Consider the following 20,958-nt stretch of genomic DNA (forward strand, 5'->3'; position numbering starts at 1 on the left):
GTCCCCAGGTTACGAACAGGTTCCGTTCCTGAGGACGTTCTTAAATCGTATTTTTACGCAAGTACAAATATATGTATACTAATCTTGCAGAACAATGTTTAAAATCCCACCTGTATACCATCCAAATCATGATATACATCTAAAATCACATAATTTAAGACAAAAGAAGTAGAATGACAAAATATAGCTAGACCCCGACTTTCGACGGGGTTAGGGACCCAAATCCAGGTCGTAAGTCCGAATGGTCGTAAGTCCGATTATATATATATATATATATATATATATATATATATATATATATATATATATATATATATATATATATATATATATATATATATATATATATATATATACACATATATATATACATACATACATACAGCTAGACCCCGACTTACGACGGGGTTAGGGACCCAAATCCAGGTCGTAAGTCCGAATGGTCGTAAGTCCGACATAGATAAAAAAAAAAAATTAATATTTTTTTTTAAATAAAAAATCTACAATGAAATACAGTACAGTAAAAGTAATAAATAATGAGGAATGGATACAGTGTGACTGAGCACTTACCTTTAATGTAGTCAGCTGAATGCACATGGGGCCCCCATAATTTTCTAATTATACATGGAGACTACATTAACTGGAAACGTTTCGGTATAGAAAATGCGTGCGCCATTTGAAGAAAAAAAATTGAAAAAAAAATGGTCACAACTGCGGCGGTCGTAAGTCCCGGCGGTCGTAAGTTCGGCAGTCGTAAGTCCCGACGGTCATAAGTCAAAGCAGTCGTAAGTCGGGGTCTAGCTGTACAATAAATGAAAGTAAAAAATAAATCCGGTAAATAAAATAATGTAAATTTAAAGTTTAACCCTATTTATATCAGCGAGTGTTTGGAAGTCAGGGACCTCCTGTACATCATCTCTCAAACCAGGAAAAATATCCGGCATACCTGGAATTTTTTGGGTACCGAAAATGTTTACTCGGAATTTCTTGAAATCCCTCAAACCCGAAGATTTCCGGGTTTGAGGAATTCCGGCTAACGGAGATATTATTGTACAGTATAGTCTGGATTTACGCGGCCAATTGAACCCATGGAGGTCCACGTAAAACGAGAACTGCGTACACGAAATAACAGAACATGTGGAATTAATTGAAATAGAGACTGGGCCGACCCCAGACTACCCTTTTTCCGGCACAATACATATGTTGTAGTAAAAATAACATCTTAATTTTATGATGGTATGCACACACAATTAATATTTAAGAGAAATATCAATAATATTAGGTTTTTTAACACTTAGTAGAAGATATGGCTGGGTACATGGGGATTGGGGTTGGTTCTGAGGCAGAGGGCAGATTATTGGCCCTCACCTGTATCACTATCCACCACAGAGGCTTGCAGGGCCTCTATGTCAAACCCCTCAAAGTCCATATCCTCACTATCACCGACTTGGGCTGGCTGTGGTGGGTAAAGAACTCGGTAATGTTTTGTTGACTGGGCGACCTTGTGCGCACCCTGCCCACGCCGCTTCCTGTGTAAATGATGGAATGAACCGCGTAAATAAAAATTGTCGGTCTGGCATGGTGCCGCGTAAATGACCAAACGCGTAAACCAAATCCGCGTAAATGGAGACTACAGTATACTGTACTCGCATTTAGGAGACAGCTTACAGCTGCAGCATGGTGCTGTCAGAAATTATATCATACCTCATTTGACAGCAGAGCATTTGCATTATGTGTTTACATATTTTCTGTTTGCTCAGAGATTCATATTCATAATCAAAATATAAAATTAAAACTAGTAAAAAAAAAAAGCAGGAATCTTCATATAAAATCAGATGAAATTAAGGCAAACTGCAGGTATCATCCAGGAATAGTGGTTCTGGGATGTATTAATCTGTAACATAGGTTTCTATGGGAAATCAGTGTTCGATTATCATACAGTATGCAGTACCTGGCTACCATACAGGTTTTCCGGAATGCATCCTGTATACCAGGGGTTCTCAACCAGGGGGGAATTTCCCCCCTCAGGTTTTCAGGGGGGGGTGGGGGGGGAGGAACTGATACTAATATGGAAAAAATAAAGGATTTTCAGTATTATATGCATATCATTTGGAATGCACTTTTTGAGGCAGACAATCTTGGAAAGGAGGGGGGAATGACATTCTGACATATGGTGAAAGGGGTGCATGGGGCAAACAAGGTTGAGAACCACTGCTGTATACTATGGGGATGGTGAATAAACATAATTAGGCACAAGTACTCAAGATTCCTCCAATTCTTGCAAAAACCAATCGAGTTATTTTTAATGACTAGATATATCCATCACACACTTCTGCTTCTAACTTATCTGCATAAATAACATCAATACATTAAGATTTTCAGGATTTGTCTGAAGTTTTAATCTAAAATCTTCAATTATGAGATTTTTCTAGGTGTCCTACATAAACAAAGCTTAATCACCACCTGTACTATGCTTACCAGTATTCATTAAGGTGGTGAGCTTCTTTAGAACTTCTGGTGTGTTTTGCTGAGAGACCTCCAAGTACTGCAGGATGAAGATATTGGGGGCAAAGTTGATCATGTTCTGCTCCCCACATCCATAAGACATCCGGATCAGGGATCCTAAGTTCTGATAGAGTATACCATTAGTATCTAGAACTTGTAGTTTAATAAGAAATTATATAACTACCTAATTTACCTCCTCGCCATCCCAAATAGAGGTGGTCATGCCAAAGGAAGGTCAGTGCCCTTTGCGAGATCCCTCGATTGTTCTCGATAGTCTTCTACGAGTATTGTCATGCTATAATTTTAGGGAAAATTATAGTTACTTGTGAATATTTGTTAGTCACAGTTTCAAGTCTAACTCTTGAAAGTAGAGCAAAATATAGTAACTTCAATCTTTTATACGAGAAAGCCAGATCATGATCATAAATTAACAGGTTCTGGTGCATAAACTGCAATGAAGGTAGAAAGGATGTAGGACCTGTACCTACATAATGTTTTATATGGTTGCAGTAAATATATCACTCCCCAAAAGATGTAGATGTCTACAGCACTCCTATAGTGCATATATACATACAGTACATATACATACATATACCCGTACATACATATATATATATACACACACACACACACACACATATACAGTGGTCCCTCGGTTAACGAGCACAATTCGTTCCGAAAAATTCGTTAACCGAAACCATTGTTTCAATGGGTTTTTGGGTAATTGGTTCCAGCTCACTGAAAATTTCCTAAATTTAACAAAAATGGTAGAAAAGTTCACTTACTTTGAGGTGTGTATGTAGAAGGCTCCTGGATGATGATGATGATGATGGGATTTAGAATGGGGGTGGAGGAGAAGGAAAAAGAGAAGGAATGGGGGTGGAGGAGAAGGAAAAAGAGAAGGCATTGGGGTGGAAGAGAAGTCACCCCATGGCGCCATTTCACCCATAAAATTTTAGCTCTCTTGGTGTAATTCAAGATTATTTTCTTTAAATCAACTCTGCACTGCATTATATATTGTCAATATGTAAAATATATTTCAAAATAACCAATAATTTGCTTGGAAACACAGAAAAAAAGCGTTTAGTTGAAGAGTCTCAAGCAAGATGTTACCTCCAGTGAAAACAGAGAGAGACTAACTCCTGTTTGCTGTGTTAAGAGGCTGGATGCCGCCCATTAAACTAGTCACTTTACCTTCAATTATGTTCAATAATTGTTAAAATGACTAAAAAATTGAATATTAAACTTTTAAAATTATTGAAGAGTATAAACTTCTTGATATTTACTAAAATAGTAAGGAATTTAAGCCCTAGAACCGATTAATGTATTGGCGGACTGATACTAAAGCTGGTTGCCCGGTCAGTGCAAGCGAAAACATGTTGAGGTCGGTTCGTAAGAACTTCGTTAACCGAATTTTTTTTCGTTAACCGAATTGAAGATCCTTATGGAAGGCAGTTCGTTAATCGAAATTACGTTAACCGAGGTGTTCGTTAAACGAGGGGTCACTGTATGTATATGTATATGTATATATATATATATATATATATATATATATATATATATATATATATATATATATATATATATATATATATATATATATATATATATATATATATATATACAGTATTCTAACTCAACCGTCAGAAGTAGTTGTTAACTGAAACCATTGTTTCAATGGGTTTTTGGATGGTTCCAGCTCACGAAAATTTCCTAAATTCAAAAAATGGTAGAAAAGTTCACTTACTTTGGGGTGTGTATGTAGAAGGCTCCTGGATGATGATGATGATGATGGATTTAGAATGGGGTTGGAGGAGAAGGAAGAAGAAGGCATTGGGTGGAAGAAGTCACCCATGGTGCCATTCACCCATAAAATTTTAGCTCTGGTTTAACTGATTATTTTTTTAAATCAACCACTGCATTATATATTGTCAATATATAAAATATATTTCAAAATGACCATAATTTGCTTGGAAACACAGAAAAAAAGTTTAAAGAGAGTCTCGCAAGATGTTACCTCCAGTGAAACAGAGAGAGACTGACGCCTGTTTGCTGTGTTAAGAGGCTGGATGCGCATTAAACTAGTCCTTTACCTTTAATTTTGTTCAATAATTGTTAAAATGACTAAAAAATTGAATATTAAACTTTTAAAATTATTGAATAGTATAACTTTTGATATTTACAAAAAATAAGGAATTTAAGCCCTAGAACCGATTAATGTATTGGCGGACTGATACTAAAGCTGGTTGCCCGTCAGTGCAAGCGAAACATGTTGAGGTCGTTCAAGAAGTTCGTTGAATTTTTTTTGTAACAATTGAAGATCCTTATGGAAGGCAGTTCGTTAATCGAAATTGAAGGTGTGCAAGAGGGTAGTAGTATGTGTATATATATATATATATATATATATATATATATATATATATATATATATATATATATATATATATATATATATATATATATATATATATATATATATATATATATATATATATATATATATATATATATATATATATATAATATATATATATATATATATATATATATATATTTGTTAACAACTCAACTGTCTAAAGGTCTCTAACAAGTTCATTAACCTAAACCATTGTTTCAATGGGTTTTGGGTAATTGGTTCCAGCTCACCAAAATTTCTAAATTAACAAAAATGGTAGAAAGTTCACTTACTTTGAGGTGTGTATGTAGTCCTGGATGATGATGATGATGATGGGATTTAGAATGGGGTGAGGAGAAGGGAGAAGAGAAGGCATTGGGGTGGAAGAGAAGTCACCCCATGGCACCATTTCACCCATAAAATTTTAGCTCTCTTGGTGTATTTCAAGATTATTTTCTTTAAATCAACACTGCACTGCATTATATATTGTCAATATGAAAATATATTTCAAAATAACAATAATTTGCTTGAAACACAGAAAGCGTTTAGTTGAAGAGTCTCAAGCAAGATGTTACTCCAGTGAAAACATAAGACACTATCTCCGTTTGCTGTGTTAGAGGCTGGATGCTGCGCTTTAAACTAGTCACTTTACCTTCAATTATGTTCAATAATTGTTAAAATGACTAAAAATTTAATATTAAACTTTTAAAATTATTGAAAGTATAAACTTCTTGATATTTACTAAAATAGTTAGGAATTTAAGCCCTAGAACCGATTAATGTATTGGCGGACTGATACAGCTGGTTGCCCGCCAGTGCAAGCAAAACATGTTGAGGTCGGTTCAAGAAATTAAGTAACGATTTTTTTCGTTAACCGAATTGAAGATCCTTTGGAAGGCAGTTCGTTAACCGAGGTGTTCGTTAAACGAGGGGTCACTGTACAAGTAAATCACTGTAGGTGCGCGTGATTCGGTAAGTGATAACACAAGGAAAGAAGAAAACACGGTGTTGCGCTGGTGTATCACATCTTCAGGTGAGTACAGACTAGAGAGTAATACAAATCAAGGTGTACTGTACTCACCCGAAGAGGAATTACAGCCTTGGAACCGTGTTTTCTTCTTTCCTTGTAGTTATCATATATATATATATATATATATATATATATATATATATATATATATATATATATATATATATAAATCACAAAGAGAATATACATTTCTTTGTACACAAGTAAAATGATACACATGTATTCGTGGATTTGGCAATTCGCGGCTAGTTTGAGAACCTGATCCCCGTAAATTATAAGGGCATGTTGTATTAAATAATAATCCCAGCATGACTAAACAGAGGATCACAAGCAGATGCAGGTTGTCGGGAAAGACTTCAGTAGCTCCATTCCATCCCCTGGGCATTCTAAGCAGCCATCAAGCTCCTTCAGTTGAGGAAGTTTGTGGAGAATTGTTGCCTCCATAATGACAGTGACAGACTCGCTGAATTTTCCGCACCATGTAACATCTGGCAGGTGCTGGCGAGGGGTACTTAGTGGTTCTGTACTCGGTTATTACAGCAGAATTTTAAATACACTCGGTCACACATATATATCTATACCTACTTTATATTCAAAATGGAATTATGTAAAGCATTTTAGAATCACAGCCTCTTTTAAATTTATTTTAGGTACAGGTACAGTGGGGTATGCTATAACCAATGGATTCTACTACGAATATTCCTATAACGAACGGTTTTACCTATAAAATTGAGAATGCTATAACGAACGAAACTCCTACAATGAATTTTTTTTTTTTTTACTAATTTATTGTTTTTTTTATTACAAGTATTAATGATATTCTTTATTTCAGGGGTTTAGATGCATATTTATGCACTTTTTTACAATTTTTACAATTTTATATTATATTTTTCAGTGTTAAGTGGTTGTATTTGGGGGCCTGGAAAGGATTAATCCTATAACGAACAAGGTTCTAGAACCAATTAGATTCGTTATAGCATACCCCACTGTATATGCAAAGCGCAACTGACGTCTCACAGAAAAGTGGGGGAGAAGAAGAGATTCGATGGGGAAGGGGGAATACGAGGGTAGGCTAGATGAATTGGGTAGTCAAGGTGCTAATGGACACGAGAAAGTCAGAGGGAAAGTCCACTGTCATGGCTACTACCACATGACCGGACTTCATCTCACGAGACCTCTAGGTATGTGACCGCGTGGTGTCTACCCACACCTTGTCCTTCACGACTCCACCCATACCATACTCTCCACCAACACAACTGTTTTATTATGGTAAATTAAAAATATATTAATTTGCCAGACATTAAAACTGTTTATTTTGGTCATGTAACATGCAATGATTTTTGTTTTTTCAATTGTATTGTAGTAAAAGTATTCAAAAACCATACTTAAGTAAAAGTAAAGGCACTAAATATTTTTAGCTCTTTTTAAAAAGTAAATACTACCCCAAAATGTTACAATACTTTAGTACATTACTCAAGTAAACTTATTTTTTTTTAAATCTACCGAGGAAAGTTTTTCACGATAAAAACCCTTTCGTAGTTTGAGGAGTGCCTGTACATAATAAATCATATCCATTACATTTGATTCATTCCAATTTCTATACTGGTGAAGATTTTATGAATAAACTGCCCTAATCCCCCAAAACAAGCCAATTGTAATGTGAAAGAGTGCATCTTTCTCTACAAATTGACAATTGAATACAAGTACAGGTATGATAAACAAACCTCCAGTGTTGGCCCCAAAAGGTCCCCAACTACGTTGACCCAAGCTCGCTCGGATCCATTCACAATGACTGAAGGACCTGCTACCTCCCATGACTCCAGGAAATCCTCTTTGCTTTCCAGTTCTGAAATAAAATATCTCCTGCTCAGCAGTCTGCAATCCCTTTATAACAACTGCATGCAATTTCACCATAATTCCCATATTATTTAGGTTCACTTTGTGCTGGGTTAATAAAACATTAACAAAACACTATTTTCCTCAAAAAATCTAACCCTCAATCCTAGATGAGCAATTTTAGTCTCTTGTTTACAGTACAGAGGTATCATTGGCTTATTCCTGCTCTCCCTAACAATGTTGCCAGCACTCACCATCTCTCAAGTACCAGATTTTTTGGCAAATTGAGTGACCCAGAGCCCCTTTTCGTTGAATTAACCTAAATAAGCAAAATATCACCAAATTAATGCTATACCACTACCTATGGCTTTCCATGCATACTATAAGTATGTCAAATTTCAACCAATCGCCAAGCGATAACCATGCAGAGATGACCCGCAGAATATGAGACCCCAATGTATACTGTATTAAAATAATCCCTAATAATTTGGATGTTTTATTTCATTAGAAAAATGTTTTTTTGTGTAAAATAGTTAGTATATTTCTAAAGTTCAAATTACTTTCTAACATATCATCCCATCATACTAAAAAGATTAATTTTCTTAAATATATTTTTACTGTTTTATAAACATAACCAACCTTCCGAGCAGATGTACTTTGTCCAAGTCTTCTCCTTTGGAAAACCCTCAGCTTCCACTTTAATGGGCTTTATCAATGCATCGCTGAAAGAATGCAGTTTTTAGTAATGCCTACTTCCTTCATAATAAAATAAACAAGTCAAATGTGTAGTTCCAAATACCTAAAAATAATTTTGCTCACCTCCTACTGACGTCGCCATGTCCTGTATCACACTGCAGAGGGCTGTTGTGGTCAACAAAAGCAGACACAATGAGGTCTACATCACCTAGTTCCACAAAATCTATCTTAATTGTGTGGACTACTTTTTCCTGTGCAGCCAAACAAGATAACCTCTGCCCACGCCTTCCCCTACCTGGCTCCTCCAGAATCTTGTAGCCCGAGTTGCTCTCTAGCTCAACTGTTACCTGTAAATTAGTGTGGGGCACAAATTAGCACAGATGGGCCGAGGTGTGAATATAGACATTTTCAATGAATATAAGAAACAAACGATTCACACCATAATATCTTCAAGGATATCCAAGCGAACATACAGGTAAATCATAGTTTAAATAATTGAAGACCGAGATCTTCACTGGGAGGATCTCCCCACGCTTGACTGAAGACGGCAGAGTCAGGTCCAAGAAGAACGGAGTGAAGGTGGTGATGGAGGCTACAGGGGATAGACCTATGCTCTTCTGTTGGTGCACGCACACTGCTTTACCCACCCACTCCGTAATGGTGTCTGGCAATTTCACTTCCAGGTGGGTCATGCCGGAAGATCTGCACAGGATAATATTGCTACAATGAAAAAACTAGCATATACTGTACCCTATCCTTGATAAATTCACTTTGATACATAAAACTATTTGGTCTCATAAGAACAGTTGACCTTTGTGTCTGAGTATGGCTGGCCCTAGGGGCACCAAGGAAGTGATTTTGTTTAGGGTGTAGAAGCCATCGCCAACACAATCACACCCTTAATTACCGTAAGAGCTGTATGACCTCACGTCAAGTAATAATCTTAGAATACCAGACAACTCGCCAACTGCACTTGCCCAGAAGACGATTCTCAAATCAATCAACATCCAGGTTCCCAATTACTACTGGGTAGACAAAGGTAAAAAGCATAAAGAATATTGTCCCTAGTTTCAACCTGTCCATGGATCCTTATACATTGGATAAAATGGTATGCCATAAACAAGTAGGTGGAGGACATGCTGACACGATTTCAGGGAGAAAATGATTTATAGAAACTGTACTCAACAATTATTCTTTACAGGTTTGACTACAGTGATAGTCAGGGAGCAAAATAACCAGGTTCATATTGCAAAATGCAAGCAAAAAGGTACTTCTTTGTCAATCACTATTTACAATGATTAGCAGTCTTTGGAAGTCAATTTTGTGACTTGACACACCATCATATATACAGTACATCAAATTTCTAGCAAGCCGACTTGGTTACACCACATTCAGTCAATGGTCGAGAAATAAAATTGGGATGTAATCTAGTGGTGGCAGTGGCACACACATTTTATGACACCCTGCTAATAACTCAGCTCCAGTCATTATCCAGGAGGAAGTTAATAAATCAAAATACTGAACACTATTTGATATGCATCTGGACTCCACTGTTCGATAGGGGATTTCTCTTATCTAGCCAAATCTTCAGAAAATAGGTGAAGGAAAATGCTTGTAGTGCATCAGAAAACCATAAAATGACACGACCGAGTTGTATGCTATTTCACACTTACTTTCCCGTTATCTGCTCCATCAAAATTTAAAGGTTTCTAAGTACAGTACCTCTGTACCAGATTTAGGTTCTTGGCCCACGGTTATCCGATATAATGGCTCAAACACTAGGCAATGAAGGCAAAACAAGTGGGGAAAAAGCTTGTGCATTACACTATAGATGTGCACTCTACGACTGACCAACATAAACTGAATGTGACCAACGTGTACAAGACTCTTACTGTACTGTATTTTGTTTACACTGAGAGGGGCATCACATCCCTTGGCAACATGAATCATATATATTCAGAAAAGTCTATAATCCCAAATTTTTCCAGATACCTGCATTACAATTTTTTTTAATACCTGTACAATAACATTTCAAAAGGTCGTGTACTTGTACTGTATTTCTAAATTTTACCAAATCACAGTATCCCAAATTTTTTAATATTTATTTTGTAAAGGCGAAGCATTGCAAATTACAACCGATTTCAAATTAGAGAGGTACGAATTATGGGTTTTTTACTGTAGGTATAGTATTTTCTCAATTTAATGAACTAATTCAAGCCACCCCTGTTCGTAAAATCAAAATTTCCGCTAAATCGAGCTCTCGGTCAACTAAGTATCACTGGAGCACCTTAGCTTTCGTCTTTATTAAAGACATCTTCAGAGGCAACTGAATTTACAGGGTTGGGATGTCAGTTCACCCTTTCTTGGGTGGGGAATTAGTAGGTCTCATGACATGAAAATGTCTTTAATAAAGATTAAAGCTAAAGAAATTTGGGGGAAGACCTGACCTGACCTCCTGCAATGTCAGGTGGAGGTAGGGTTTGCAATAGAGAAAACTTTAGTAATTAACTTAGTACATTTGAGTAAAGGTTGTGATAATTTATGCATTGTGGTTGCAGTTGCAAAGCTTCATGACATCACGAGTGTATAACGCATCTCCATATGCCCTGGTTTATTCACTGATCAGTTGTCAAAGTGCAAAAGTAGCCAAATCAAGCCATCATGTATCAATTAATTTTAAAATATAATTTATAAAGTAAAATGTTATAAGACAATAGTTTAGGAGTGTTGTTAATGTGTGTGTGCCATCTAAGTGTCTTGGCAAGTCACCTCACCTACTGCCTCATCTCACCACCTATCTAGTCACCTGACCCTTCACCTCATTAGCGCAGATCGTAGTTACATTTATTTGTTACTGTATTTTACGTTTGTAGTATTTTATGTACTGTACATTTAAAGAAATATTTATGTTTACCCAGTAATTATACAGACCCTAGCAGAAAAATCAAGCGTTAAACATGTGGTTAATCTTAACCACCCATGCACCAACCATGTAAGGATGGGGCTAACCATGATGCAATCTTTCATAATGCTGGGAATCTTTGTCCCCAGGCCCGGAGCCGAAAAGATTGGAGCAATTTTCTTGCCATTTTCTCAGATTTTCCGGTAATTGCTTTATATCATTTATCATTTTTATACATTTAGTACATTTACTATAGGCTGAAGTAGGGCAAACTTTTCCGGAGTGAGAGTTGTGAACTCTTGGAACAAACTACCAGAAAGTGTTGTGATGGCACCGAGTGCGAGCTCTTTCAAGACCAGACTTGACCAACACTGAAGCAGATTCAGGTACAGTGTCGTTCAAGAATCTTCGAACACTGCCGGAGACAGCTGGCAACTCAAGGTCATTTGTTTATTGTAGTACAAAATAATACGAAACAACAAAGCCAAACCGTTAATTAAGCAACAGGGAACTAAGAAACCAATCAAGGATCACTTTTACATTCATTCATAATTTTAACCAAGTACTATAGTAAACAAACGACCTTGAGTTGCAGGCTGTCTCCAGTGTTCAAAGAATCTTGAAAGTTACTGTACATTCAGGAGCCAGTGCATGCCCAGTACTTGCCAACAGTGCATAACAGAGATGTGACCGATCGCCCAAGCGGCTAAAATGTCGATCATTTGGTGAAGAGGATAAAAGGAAAAAAAAAGTGTCTCCGTAGGTGTGAACGTATTTATGGAATTAGTCTATTTGGAGAACTAGTTCACCAAACCCAGGGAAAAATAACGAAAAAATGCCTTCAGCTAAATCAGATTCCATTAAATCAAGAGTATACTGTAATGTACTACCAAAATTAATTTTCATACTAACGGTTGTTTGATGAGGCTCCACAACCACGTTTCTGGGAAGTCTGTCCTGGGGGTCGTTGGGTCCTCACTACTGTCCACACTTACGCTGCTCGCTAGCACATCTTGGTCTTTCTTTCTGATTTCCTGATCGAACCCTTCGAATGGCATTCCTCCAATTCCTACCGTCTGAAATACTACTGGCTGCCATTCTACAAATAATAATGAAAAGTTACTCCTTGCTGAAAGTTATGGTTTCAAACATTTATCTCTGCTCCACCTTCTGGGTCTTCTATTCTTGTATTTAATGATCCTGAGCTTTCCAAATTCTAACCACTGAAATTGAATTTTAATCTAGAGGAAATATTGTACACTAGAAAATACTGTGTGCTTAAATTTAGTGTTAGGAGAAAAAAAATTACCTTCCTTTTCACATGGTCTGGTCTCCACAGTCAAGTCAGTGAAGATGTACAAACCAGAGTCCTGGAAAGAAATGTCTTAGTTCCCAGATATATAGTAGTTTTTAAAAATTCAAAAGATTATGCAACAATCTGGCTGAAAAAAAAAATATACAAGCCCAATACTGTACAGTATCTGCACAATAGAAACGGGATAAAAATATATGGTATTCAATAAATGCAGATCAAGTCAATTTAGTCATTATATAAAATGAAGGCTACATGTATATGTGAATATAACTTACATCAAACATTTTTAATGCATCAACATAGTTAGTGTAATAGTCGTAGTCAGTCCCCCGGAATGGTGGTAAGATCGCTATGCTCTCACCTGAAACAATATCAAGTCCCAATCATTAACATTACTTGTTGAATGAACAACATTTTAGTTTAAATATACTGTAAAGGAAATGTATTAAAGGTTCATTATGTCAACATTAGTGTACTGATTGTCATACCAACACAAATTTAACTGCACAAGTCTTATCAGCTATTAACAAGTATACAAGTGATCACGTAAACCCCTTCTCCTGTAATTCGTCCAAGCCATGACCAAATGAATATGCTCACTTTAAAAAAACAAACATACAGGGTATTTTGGTTTTGTAATGTATGTAGTGGTGATCTGAAAAAAGTAATACTAACAATATAATGTTTTTCTAAAAGGAGAAAATTTCAGCATTTAAAATTAGTAAATTTTATGAATTCTGTCAGAAATGCCGAGTTGTCTGGCGAATTACAAAAATGAAAAGAAAATTAACTACAGTTCACATGTAAAACAAGCATCAAGCCCATATTTTAGATTTATGAGGGGGATTTATTTATTTTTGAATTTGTACAGTGGTTATTTACCAGGTAAATCCAGCATACTCTTTATAAACCTAAATCGTAAGTCCAGTGTGTGATGATTAGAGGATTGATAGAACCATGGAAGCAGTTAATTTAATACAACTGATACAAATGTGACGAAGGACATATTGTTGGACTTAATAGGGAGAGTAGAAGCAGTAGGATTGGCAGTTGTTGCTGTTGTAAGTGATCTAGGCCCTAACAAATATAAGGTTATGGAAGAGCATCAATATAGGAATAGATAATTCATCCTCTAAAATTCCAGTGGCATCTGACAAGAGGTTCATGTGTTTACAGAGGTTCCTCACCAAACTGACGAACAATTTCATAGATTCGGGGTTTAAATGTGAAGGTTGTGTTCAGAGTGGATGTGTCCGTGAAGTAATTCAGAGATCTGGGAGCAATTTAAAACTAACATCACTTAACAGAAAAGCGTATTCGTGTAAATGGAGTCAAACAAATGAATGCGAGGCTGGCTGTTCAATTATCGTCCTCAGGTACAGCTAAGACATAAATGTACATTTGGGAAAAAGGGCTTTTTCAAAGCAAATGCAAAAAGTACAAGCCAATTTATAATACTTTTGCTTCGATTTACTGTATTTAATTCTAGAGTTCCTAATAATCACAAACCTTCTAAAGATGCCTAAAGAATATGCTTATAAGAACAAAAACAGATAATTGGGTAAAATGATAAGACTGCAAAATCAATGAAGGTTTGTGGCATTAAAAATCTTCACCAATTTCAAAAAGAGCATATGGTGTCTTCTCTTTCTCTACCAAAGTTATGCGAGATGATAATGGTGAAATATAATTTATTTTATATCCTGACATCTATATTAAACCAGGACAGGTCGAATACATTTTAGCCTGTATCGGATAAATGGGTGCTTGTTATTATCATCCTTCACGAGTTGCCCTAAAGCACAGAATTAGAACTCGCCTTTGCAAGGAAAGAGCTCATTTGAAATCATAAGTCATTCAGTATACATGATACAGTAAATGAAATGCAAGAAGCTCTGCAACAAGAGCTCTGCCTCTCTACCCACCTAGCGTGAGGATGATGAAAATCCAGTGTAGAGCCAGTGGATACCGAGGAATATGCCTCAGAGGATGTTGCTGATGAAGAAAGACTGTGGTATGTGGGTGGTTACACAGCATGCAAATTTCTTCAGCTTCCATTTCTTGGATTAATGTTACAAGAAGAAAGTAGCTACCTGGACTGGTATAGCTGGTCGGCAACCAGGAAAGTCAAGAACACCAAGTTGCGACTTTTTCGAGAAACTAAGGGTGATGGAGCGCTTCTTTTAGTGTTATCATTGTAAGCATGAACTGAAGCCGGGAACAGGAATTGTTAATGTACTAGCAACAGATATTGCTAAGATGTAGATTTACCCCAAGACATAATCAGTTGTACAAATTAACAATTACAGTATATAGAATTTTCTTCACACACTGATTTTAGCGGGTTAAAATAGCCATACATTCATTGCCGTCGAGGGCTTCAAAATAATTTTAATATAATTTCATACGGTTTACCATAATACTAGTATAGCATGCCCTTCAAATTCGCAGGGGTTAGGTTCTGAAAATGGCCGCGAATCGCCAAATCTGCGAATAACATTTGCTGACCGGGGGGGGTTTACATTCTTACTTGTGGACAAAGAAATGTATACAGCAGTATTCCCTTAATGTGTGTTTGCCCTTAGGACAATTATTTCTTTTACCTTTTACCTGTACTGTATATTTATATATTTGTATGCGTAGACTCACACAACACATACAAATAAATAATACATAACGGGGAAATCCTCACAAGTAAACAAACAAATTTACTATTAAAAATGTTAAGTCTACCCTCAAGTCTACTCCATGCTTTGTTATTAATAAAGCACAGTGTACTTGAGGGTAGATTCAACATTTTTAATACTACATTTGTTTGATTATTTGCGAGAGGATTTTCCCATTATTATTTATTTGTATGCGTTTTGTGTGTGTGTGTGTGTGTGTGTGTGTGTGTGTGTGTGTACACACACACTCATACACATATATACGATACAGGTAAAGGAAATTACTGTCTCTAGAATGAACGACTCCCTGTCCTGGCTGCAAAAATGCCGGCAACTTTAAAACAACCCACAGACATTCTTGGGTACATCCAGGGTGTCATCCACGAATAATAGAGGACCACGAAATACAAATCCGCAAATTATCCGGGCGTACTGTACCCAGTAGCAGTATAATGGACAAAATATTTATTTACTTTACGACCATGAAGCTTATTCTTTATGGTATCCGGAAATAAGACAACTATAGCCAGGGAGGCGCCACCGGCTGATGTCACGCTTGTTCCCTTACCTGCACGTGAGCATACCTGTGTTTATACATTTTTGTCAAGGGTTCAAATCCTGCTTGACCTAGACATGAGAGAAGGGGATTATCCAGTGTGACTGCCAAACATCTCAAATTTCCCAGACTCCGATTTCACCCTGTACCAATATGAAAACCAACCACCCAAACAGCTAGTAAGACGATAAGTGGTGGTAAATTACATTATTCTAAAAACCACTTCGTCTTAACATGCATTGAATGATTACAAATCTATTCACTAACCTGGTTGCAAAACTGGCAACAGGACATTAAATTGATCTCTACAGTAAAGATAATCATTGACTTGGGAGTTGATCCATGGATAGATCTTGTATACATCAACGTAATCAAACAAGGTATCCAACGTGATGGGGTCTTTTCGTACTGACAATAGTTCGGTGCTCTTGTCCACCACACCTGTTAAAGAGACATACATGTAAATATCCACTTTTAACCTCTTCAGGCCACCACTGCATTATGCTACCACTTCATTAAAGCAGCCTTCATTAAATAGTTGGAAAAGTCCTCTTTACTCACCAAGACTGCAGAGCGAGTTGGGTTCTGATGAAAGAGTGAACACTGCATTGTCACCAGGTTGCACCTCTGTAGCCCCCCATGTCAGATCTACTGGATTTGCCAGGCACTTCTCTACTGTCAGCTCCCGTGCATCCGACACAATTTCTCCATCCTGCCGCGTATACCATACCACTACCTGTTCCACCACAACACCATGAAACCACACCATATTTTACCCCGCAAAAACAATACAAGTACTGTACAAAATTAATCTCTTATCTAATTATGCAAATACAGAACCAAGACACAAATGTGATTTCAAGTTTCAGGACATATAAAGTCCAAAATAATTCTTAGCACAAAAACATGGCCACAGCCTGAACTTAAAAGCTCAAGTCATTCTTGGTTAATAATCATACCAGAGAATATCTATTCTCTACAACAGTTTGTAAACTTAATTAGCCTCCACCAATATAATAAACATATTGCTACAGAATACAGTACAAACCTTTACAGAGGGAGAAGCAGAGTGAGGAAGATCAACAGGTATGTTGATGAAGCCCCTTACTATATTCCTAGGAGTGGCTGGGAGAGGTTCCACTAAGTTTTCCTCTTTGATTGGCAGCGCTACGTTGACAAGTTCATACTCACGTGTGCTCCAATACTGGATCATTCCCCGGGACACCACCTGCCCATAATAAATTTGCTTGATCTCTTTTTCCAATACAGTACACAATTAAACAATCTTCCTGCAATACACTCAATCTTACAATTGATTACAAGGTACTGCACAATTTTCACCTGGATAGTGATGGTTGCAGTAGGCTGGCCGGTGGCAGAGAATAAAACTGTCAAAATGTGCTGGCGAGGCTGGCCAGAAACACAATCCAACTGTGTTTCTGGGGCATAGATGAGCAACGAGGAGTTGGAGGGTGAGTAATAATGCTTCATGTATTTTTGGAACGTGCCTTCATTCATGTCTGCTCGACAGTTCAAGGTTTTCATCTGTCGAAATGGGACACGAATCTATAATATTAATAGATGAAGTAAAATATGCAAGTACCTGTACTGCATTTTATAGTACCATACCTTGAAAAGAATATTAAATACATTTTATACATCAGATGAACCTCAAAAAAGGGGAAAAAAATGGTGTTCAGAGAATTTAAGTGTAGGGGTAGATACAGGAATATTAAAAAGGGGGGTCCAACAAGTTGTGGGTGGGGAACATGGCAAGCAAAGAGCCCACCCAGCTGGAGGGTTTTGGGGAGTGCTGTAAGCCCCCCTCCCTCCAGATTTTTATTTTTTTTTTAATCTAACCAATATGGGCATTTTGAGGCCATGTGCACTTGATTTTAGAAGATATAATGAGGTCAATAGTTCAGTGTAATTACTTTTTACTATACAAAAATGCCCAAGTACAATACTGCATTAAAGAAAAAATATGGAATTTTCTGAGAAAAAGGGGGATCCAGAACCCCAGGGCCCCCCTGGATCTGCCCTGGAAGTGTCACAATGCAGTGGCTTTTCAAAACTAAATACAGTAAATAGTCAGACTGTTCAGATTTGAAACAACTTTACTCGTGTAAATAAAGCCCTTTGAAGAAGAGTATACTGTACTTTATGTATATTGTGACGTGTCGCGAGTCCTGGAAGTGGAGAGGAGGTATTGTAAACAACCACAGCAACAATGACAACAACCATAGCTAGACCGCGTGGGCAAGCGTGGGAACGGGACTGTGCCTACGTAAGGGTCGAGCTTGTGAAATTGGAGTCGGGAGTGACATTATGTGGCGCCCCTGGAAAGCAGATGTGGGATTGGTTCGTGGAATCCCGCCAAAACTGTGACGTGGCGACTCCACAGGATAGAGAGAAGCAGGTTTGACGTGACTGGGGAAGGGAGGACACGTGCCTACGGAGTTCAACACAAAGTCGTACAGACAAACTTGAGTATACATTGTGTTAAATTGAGTGTGTGAGTGAATTGAGGAAAGTAGGATATAGTGTGTGTGTGTGTGTGTGTTAGGCTTAAAGGATATTAATATTACAGTGGTGAAAGAATGGCAATTTATGAATATTAGTTTATTAAAGTGAATATTGAAAAAGAGAAAATTAACTGGGTGAAGTTACATAATTTTCTTTGTGTTACTTAACATTGTATTGATTTGTTTACCCAACTACAGCTATTTGATAGTGTAACTTTAATTATAATTAAAGTTACCCCCTGTACTTCTCTTCATGCTTGCCGAGTTGAGAATATTCCAAACCATTTAATACTTGGTGAACCTATCTTCTGTTTAATTCATGTTTATTATGTATTCTTGTCAGAGGCTTTATTCCTTTTGTTAATGGATTAGTTTTCTCGTTTACTCTGTATTTCTTATTCCTTTTATTTATTGATTTACTTGCTTATATATTTGTAACCCCACACTCTTGAGATACTTTGGTTTTGCACACCTTAGTGTAACATCACTTTAAGTGCTACTGTACTGTACTGTTACTCTTTACTCTGTTGCAGGAGTGAGGAAACCTATGATGTGACACAATCTGGGACTACCATTCTGTAACAATATCGAATTGAATTTTTCCAATGATTGTTATAACCACTTCATGTCGCAAGAGTTCAGTCACTCATTAAGATGCTTTCCAGGAATGGATTAAATTCTATGACAAAACTTACCCATAGACTTTTAAGGTCCTTCATATACACTCAACAAAAAGTTCTCAAACACCTGGGCACGATGGATGCGAGAAGGAGCAGAAGAGGGCTTGTCATCTCCGAATGGTTTCACATTCTTCATTCATTTTTCAGATTGCATACTGCTTATAACATTCTAGAAGTTTTTGGCGAGTGTACTATTGAAATCTACACAAAACTAAATTAAGTGGTCAAATCGTGTAATTAATGTTATTTAGATCAAACTGACAGCCCATGCATAAAACACTTTTTTTAATTTCACAAAAAGGGGTTTCCAGTGAATAAATTATATTCCTACAGCCCAAAATCAGACCTTAAACAACAGTAACTTCTGTAATAAATAATGCATGAGCTGGACTAAACCGCAAGAACATTAAGCAGCAACAGTTGAATACACAAGTGGACGAGTTGGGAGAGGATATACATGAGGAAGAAGCAGTCACTGACTGACAGGCACACCGGACCATAGAACAAGGCCTAGCATTTCCTTAAACAGTCCAGTGAAACTAAGTGTTTGCTACTAAATGAGTCCCATAGGCATAAGATCTCATCAAGGACAGTGTGCATACAGCACACTATAATATTCATAAACATTCAATACACAGGAGGTAGCATTGCCAGTAATGCACACAAACACTTAGTAAAATTAGGTACCCATTTTTGACTGGAAGGACTAGGAATGCACCACAATTGTACTAGCATCCCTCAGAACAGAAAAAATCCTGTTTTATTCCACAGCAAAGTCTAGGGGACCATTAACTATCTGTATACTGCTATTTACTTAGTATAGTGATCACAGTCTAATGCAGCCAGTCTGATAGAGAAGACAGAACAAATTGGTAATGAATTTTTTAATTATAACATGTATAATACAAATTAAGTGAACATAATTAAGTCAAATATAAAATTTTACCTACTATTTATAAATAGGAGAAGGGTTTTTTTTAGAAGTAAGTACTAACTCCTAACCTGAAAACACTCCTAAGTACCATGTCATTTATTCAACTTTGATAGTTTCAAGTATGATTATGAACTATTTATTTTATCTGTTACAGTTAGCAGTACTTACGAACAGCTTCTTAGAGTTATAAGAGGGAAGGACGACAGTGAGTATACCATCTTCAGGGGTCATCATTACAGTACACTTGCCAGCAGCACATACTTCCACCGCCTCCCCAGATGCTGGGGACTTGTCTGGTAGTTCTGCTCTCACCTGCACACCAACATATTTTTACCTTGCACAAAAGATTTTAAACTTAAATATAAGAAAATGCTGTGGTTATAGTTCAATACATTTATTGTAGAGGCTAAATACAGTACTGTACTATTAATATTACTGCACAATACCTATCCATGAAAGATTTTAGCCCGAGTTGCTATGGAAAATTGTGGTGGTGCCATGCACCTTGATTGTATGAAATTCCTGCACAATGTCGTGACAAGTCATGGGAAATGTCTACACTTGGCTTATTTAGAATCGATAAAATTAAGCTTGTCAACATTTGGATTTCCACCTGCACTCCACTCATTATCTTGCACGAGTCACTTAAAACCACTGATCACTACCAGTAGTGTACAGTATTCCATTATTCCTTCAAAAATTTTGATAATATTGTTTGGCTTATCAATCCTGACTATATATCACACAGTACAGTAATTTACAGTACTATACAATGCTACTCATGTTAAAAAGCTGCCAAATTGGACAAAATTTTCCATTTCCTATTGACCAATGTGCTCATCTGTAGATTTGTGGCTTGCAAGACCTTGCACATCAAATTTAAAGCAATCTCTTTGTATAACTCGAAATTCTGTGAAAA

At 36.8% G+C, this 20,958-nt stretch overlaps 1 protein-coding gene across 6 annotated transcripts in view; it reads right to left on the reverse strand.

The window, feature by feature from the left end:
* LOC121871027 (alpha-2-macroglobulin-P-like) overlaps positions 1-20,958 on the reverse strand; it is a 52,497-nt gene that overhangs the window by 11,776 nt on the left and 19,763 nt on the right. For 5 of the 6 annotated variants that reach the window (XM_042373086.1, XM_042373084.1, XM_042373087.1 and 2 more), the window contains 13 exons: positions 20,208-20,351; positions 17,242-17,445; positions 16,949-17,128; positions 16,462-16,636; positions 16,168-16,341; positions 12,954-13,039; positions 12,673-12,733; positions 12,276-12,462; positions 8,935-9,163; positions 8,585-8,808; positions 8,405-8,487; positions 7,654-7,775; positions 2,479-2,629 (listed from right to left, as the gene is read on the reverse strand). In XM_042373086.1, the coding sequence (XP_042229020.1) occupies positions 2,479-2,629; positions 7,654-7,775; positions 8,405-8,487; positions 8,585-8,808; positions 8,935-9,163; positions 12,276-12,462; positions 12,673-12,733; positions 12,954-13,039; positions 16,168-16,341; positions 16,462-16,636; positions 16,949-17,128; positions 17,242-17,445; positions 20,208-20,351 (2,020 nt within the window). The remainder of the gene's footprint in view (positions 1-2,478; positions 2,630-7,653; positions 7,776-8,404; positions 8,488-8,584; positions 8,809-8,934; positions 9,164-12,275; positions 12,463-12,672; positions 12,734-12,953; positions 13,040-16,167; positions 16,342-16,461; positions 16,637-16,948; positions 17,129-17,241; positions 17,446-20,207; positions 20,352-20,958) is intronic. The other variant, XM_042373083.1, reaches the window with a different exon arrangement.

Source organism: Homarus americanus, unplaced genomic scaffold (assembly GCF_018991925.1).
Source record: "Homarus americanus isolate GMGI-L3 unplaced genomic scaffold, GMGI_Hamer_2.0 scaffold52512, whole genome shotgun sequence".
NCBI lineage: Eukaryota > Metazoa > Arthropoda > Malacostraca > Decapoda > Nephropidae > Homarus > Homarus americanus.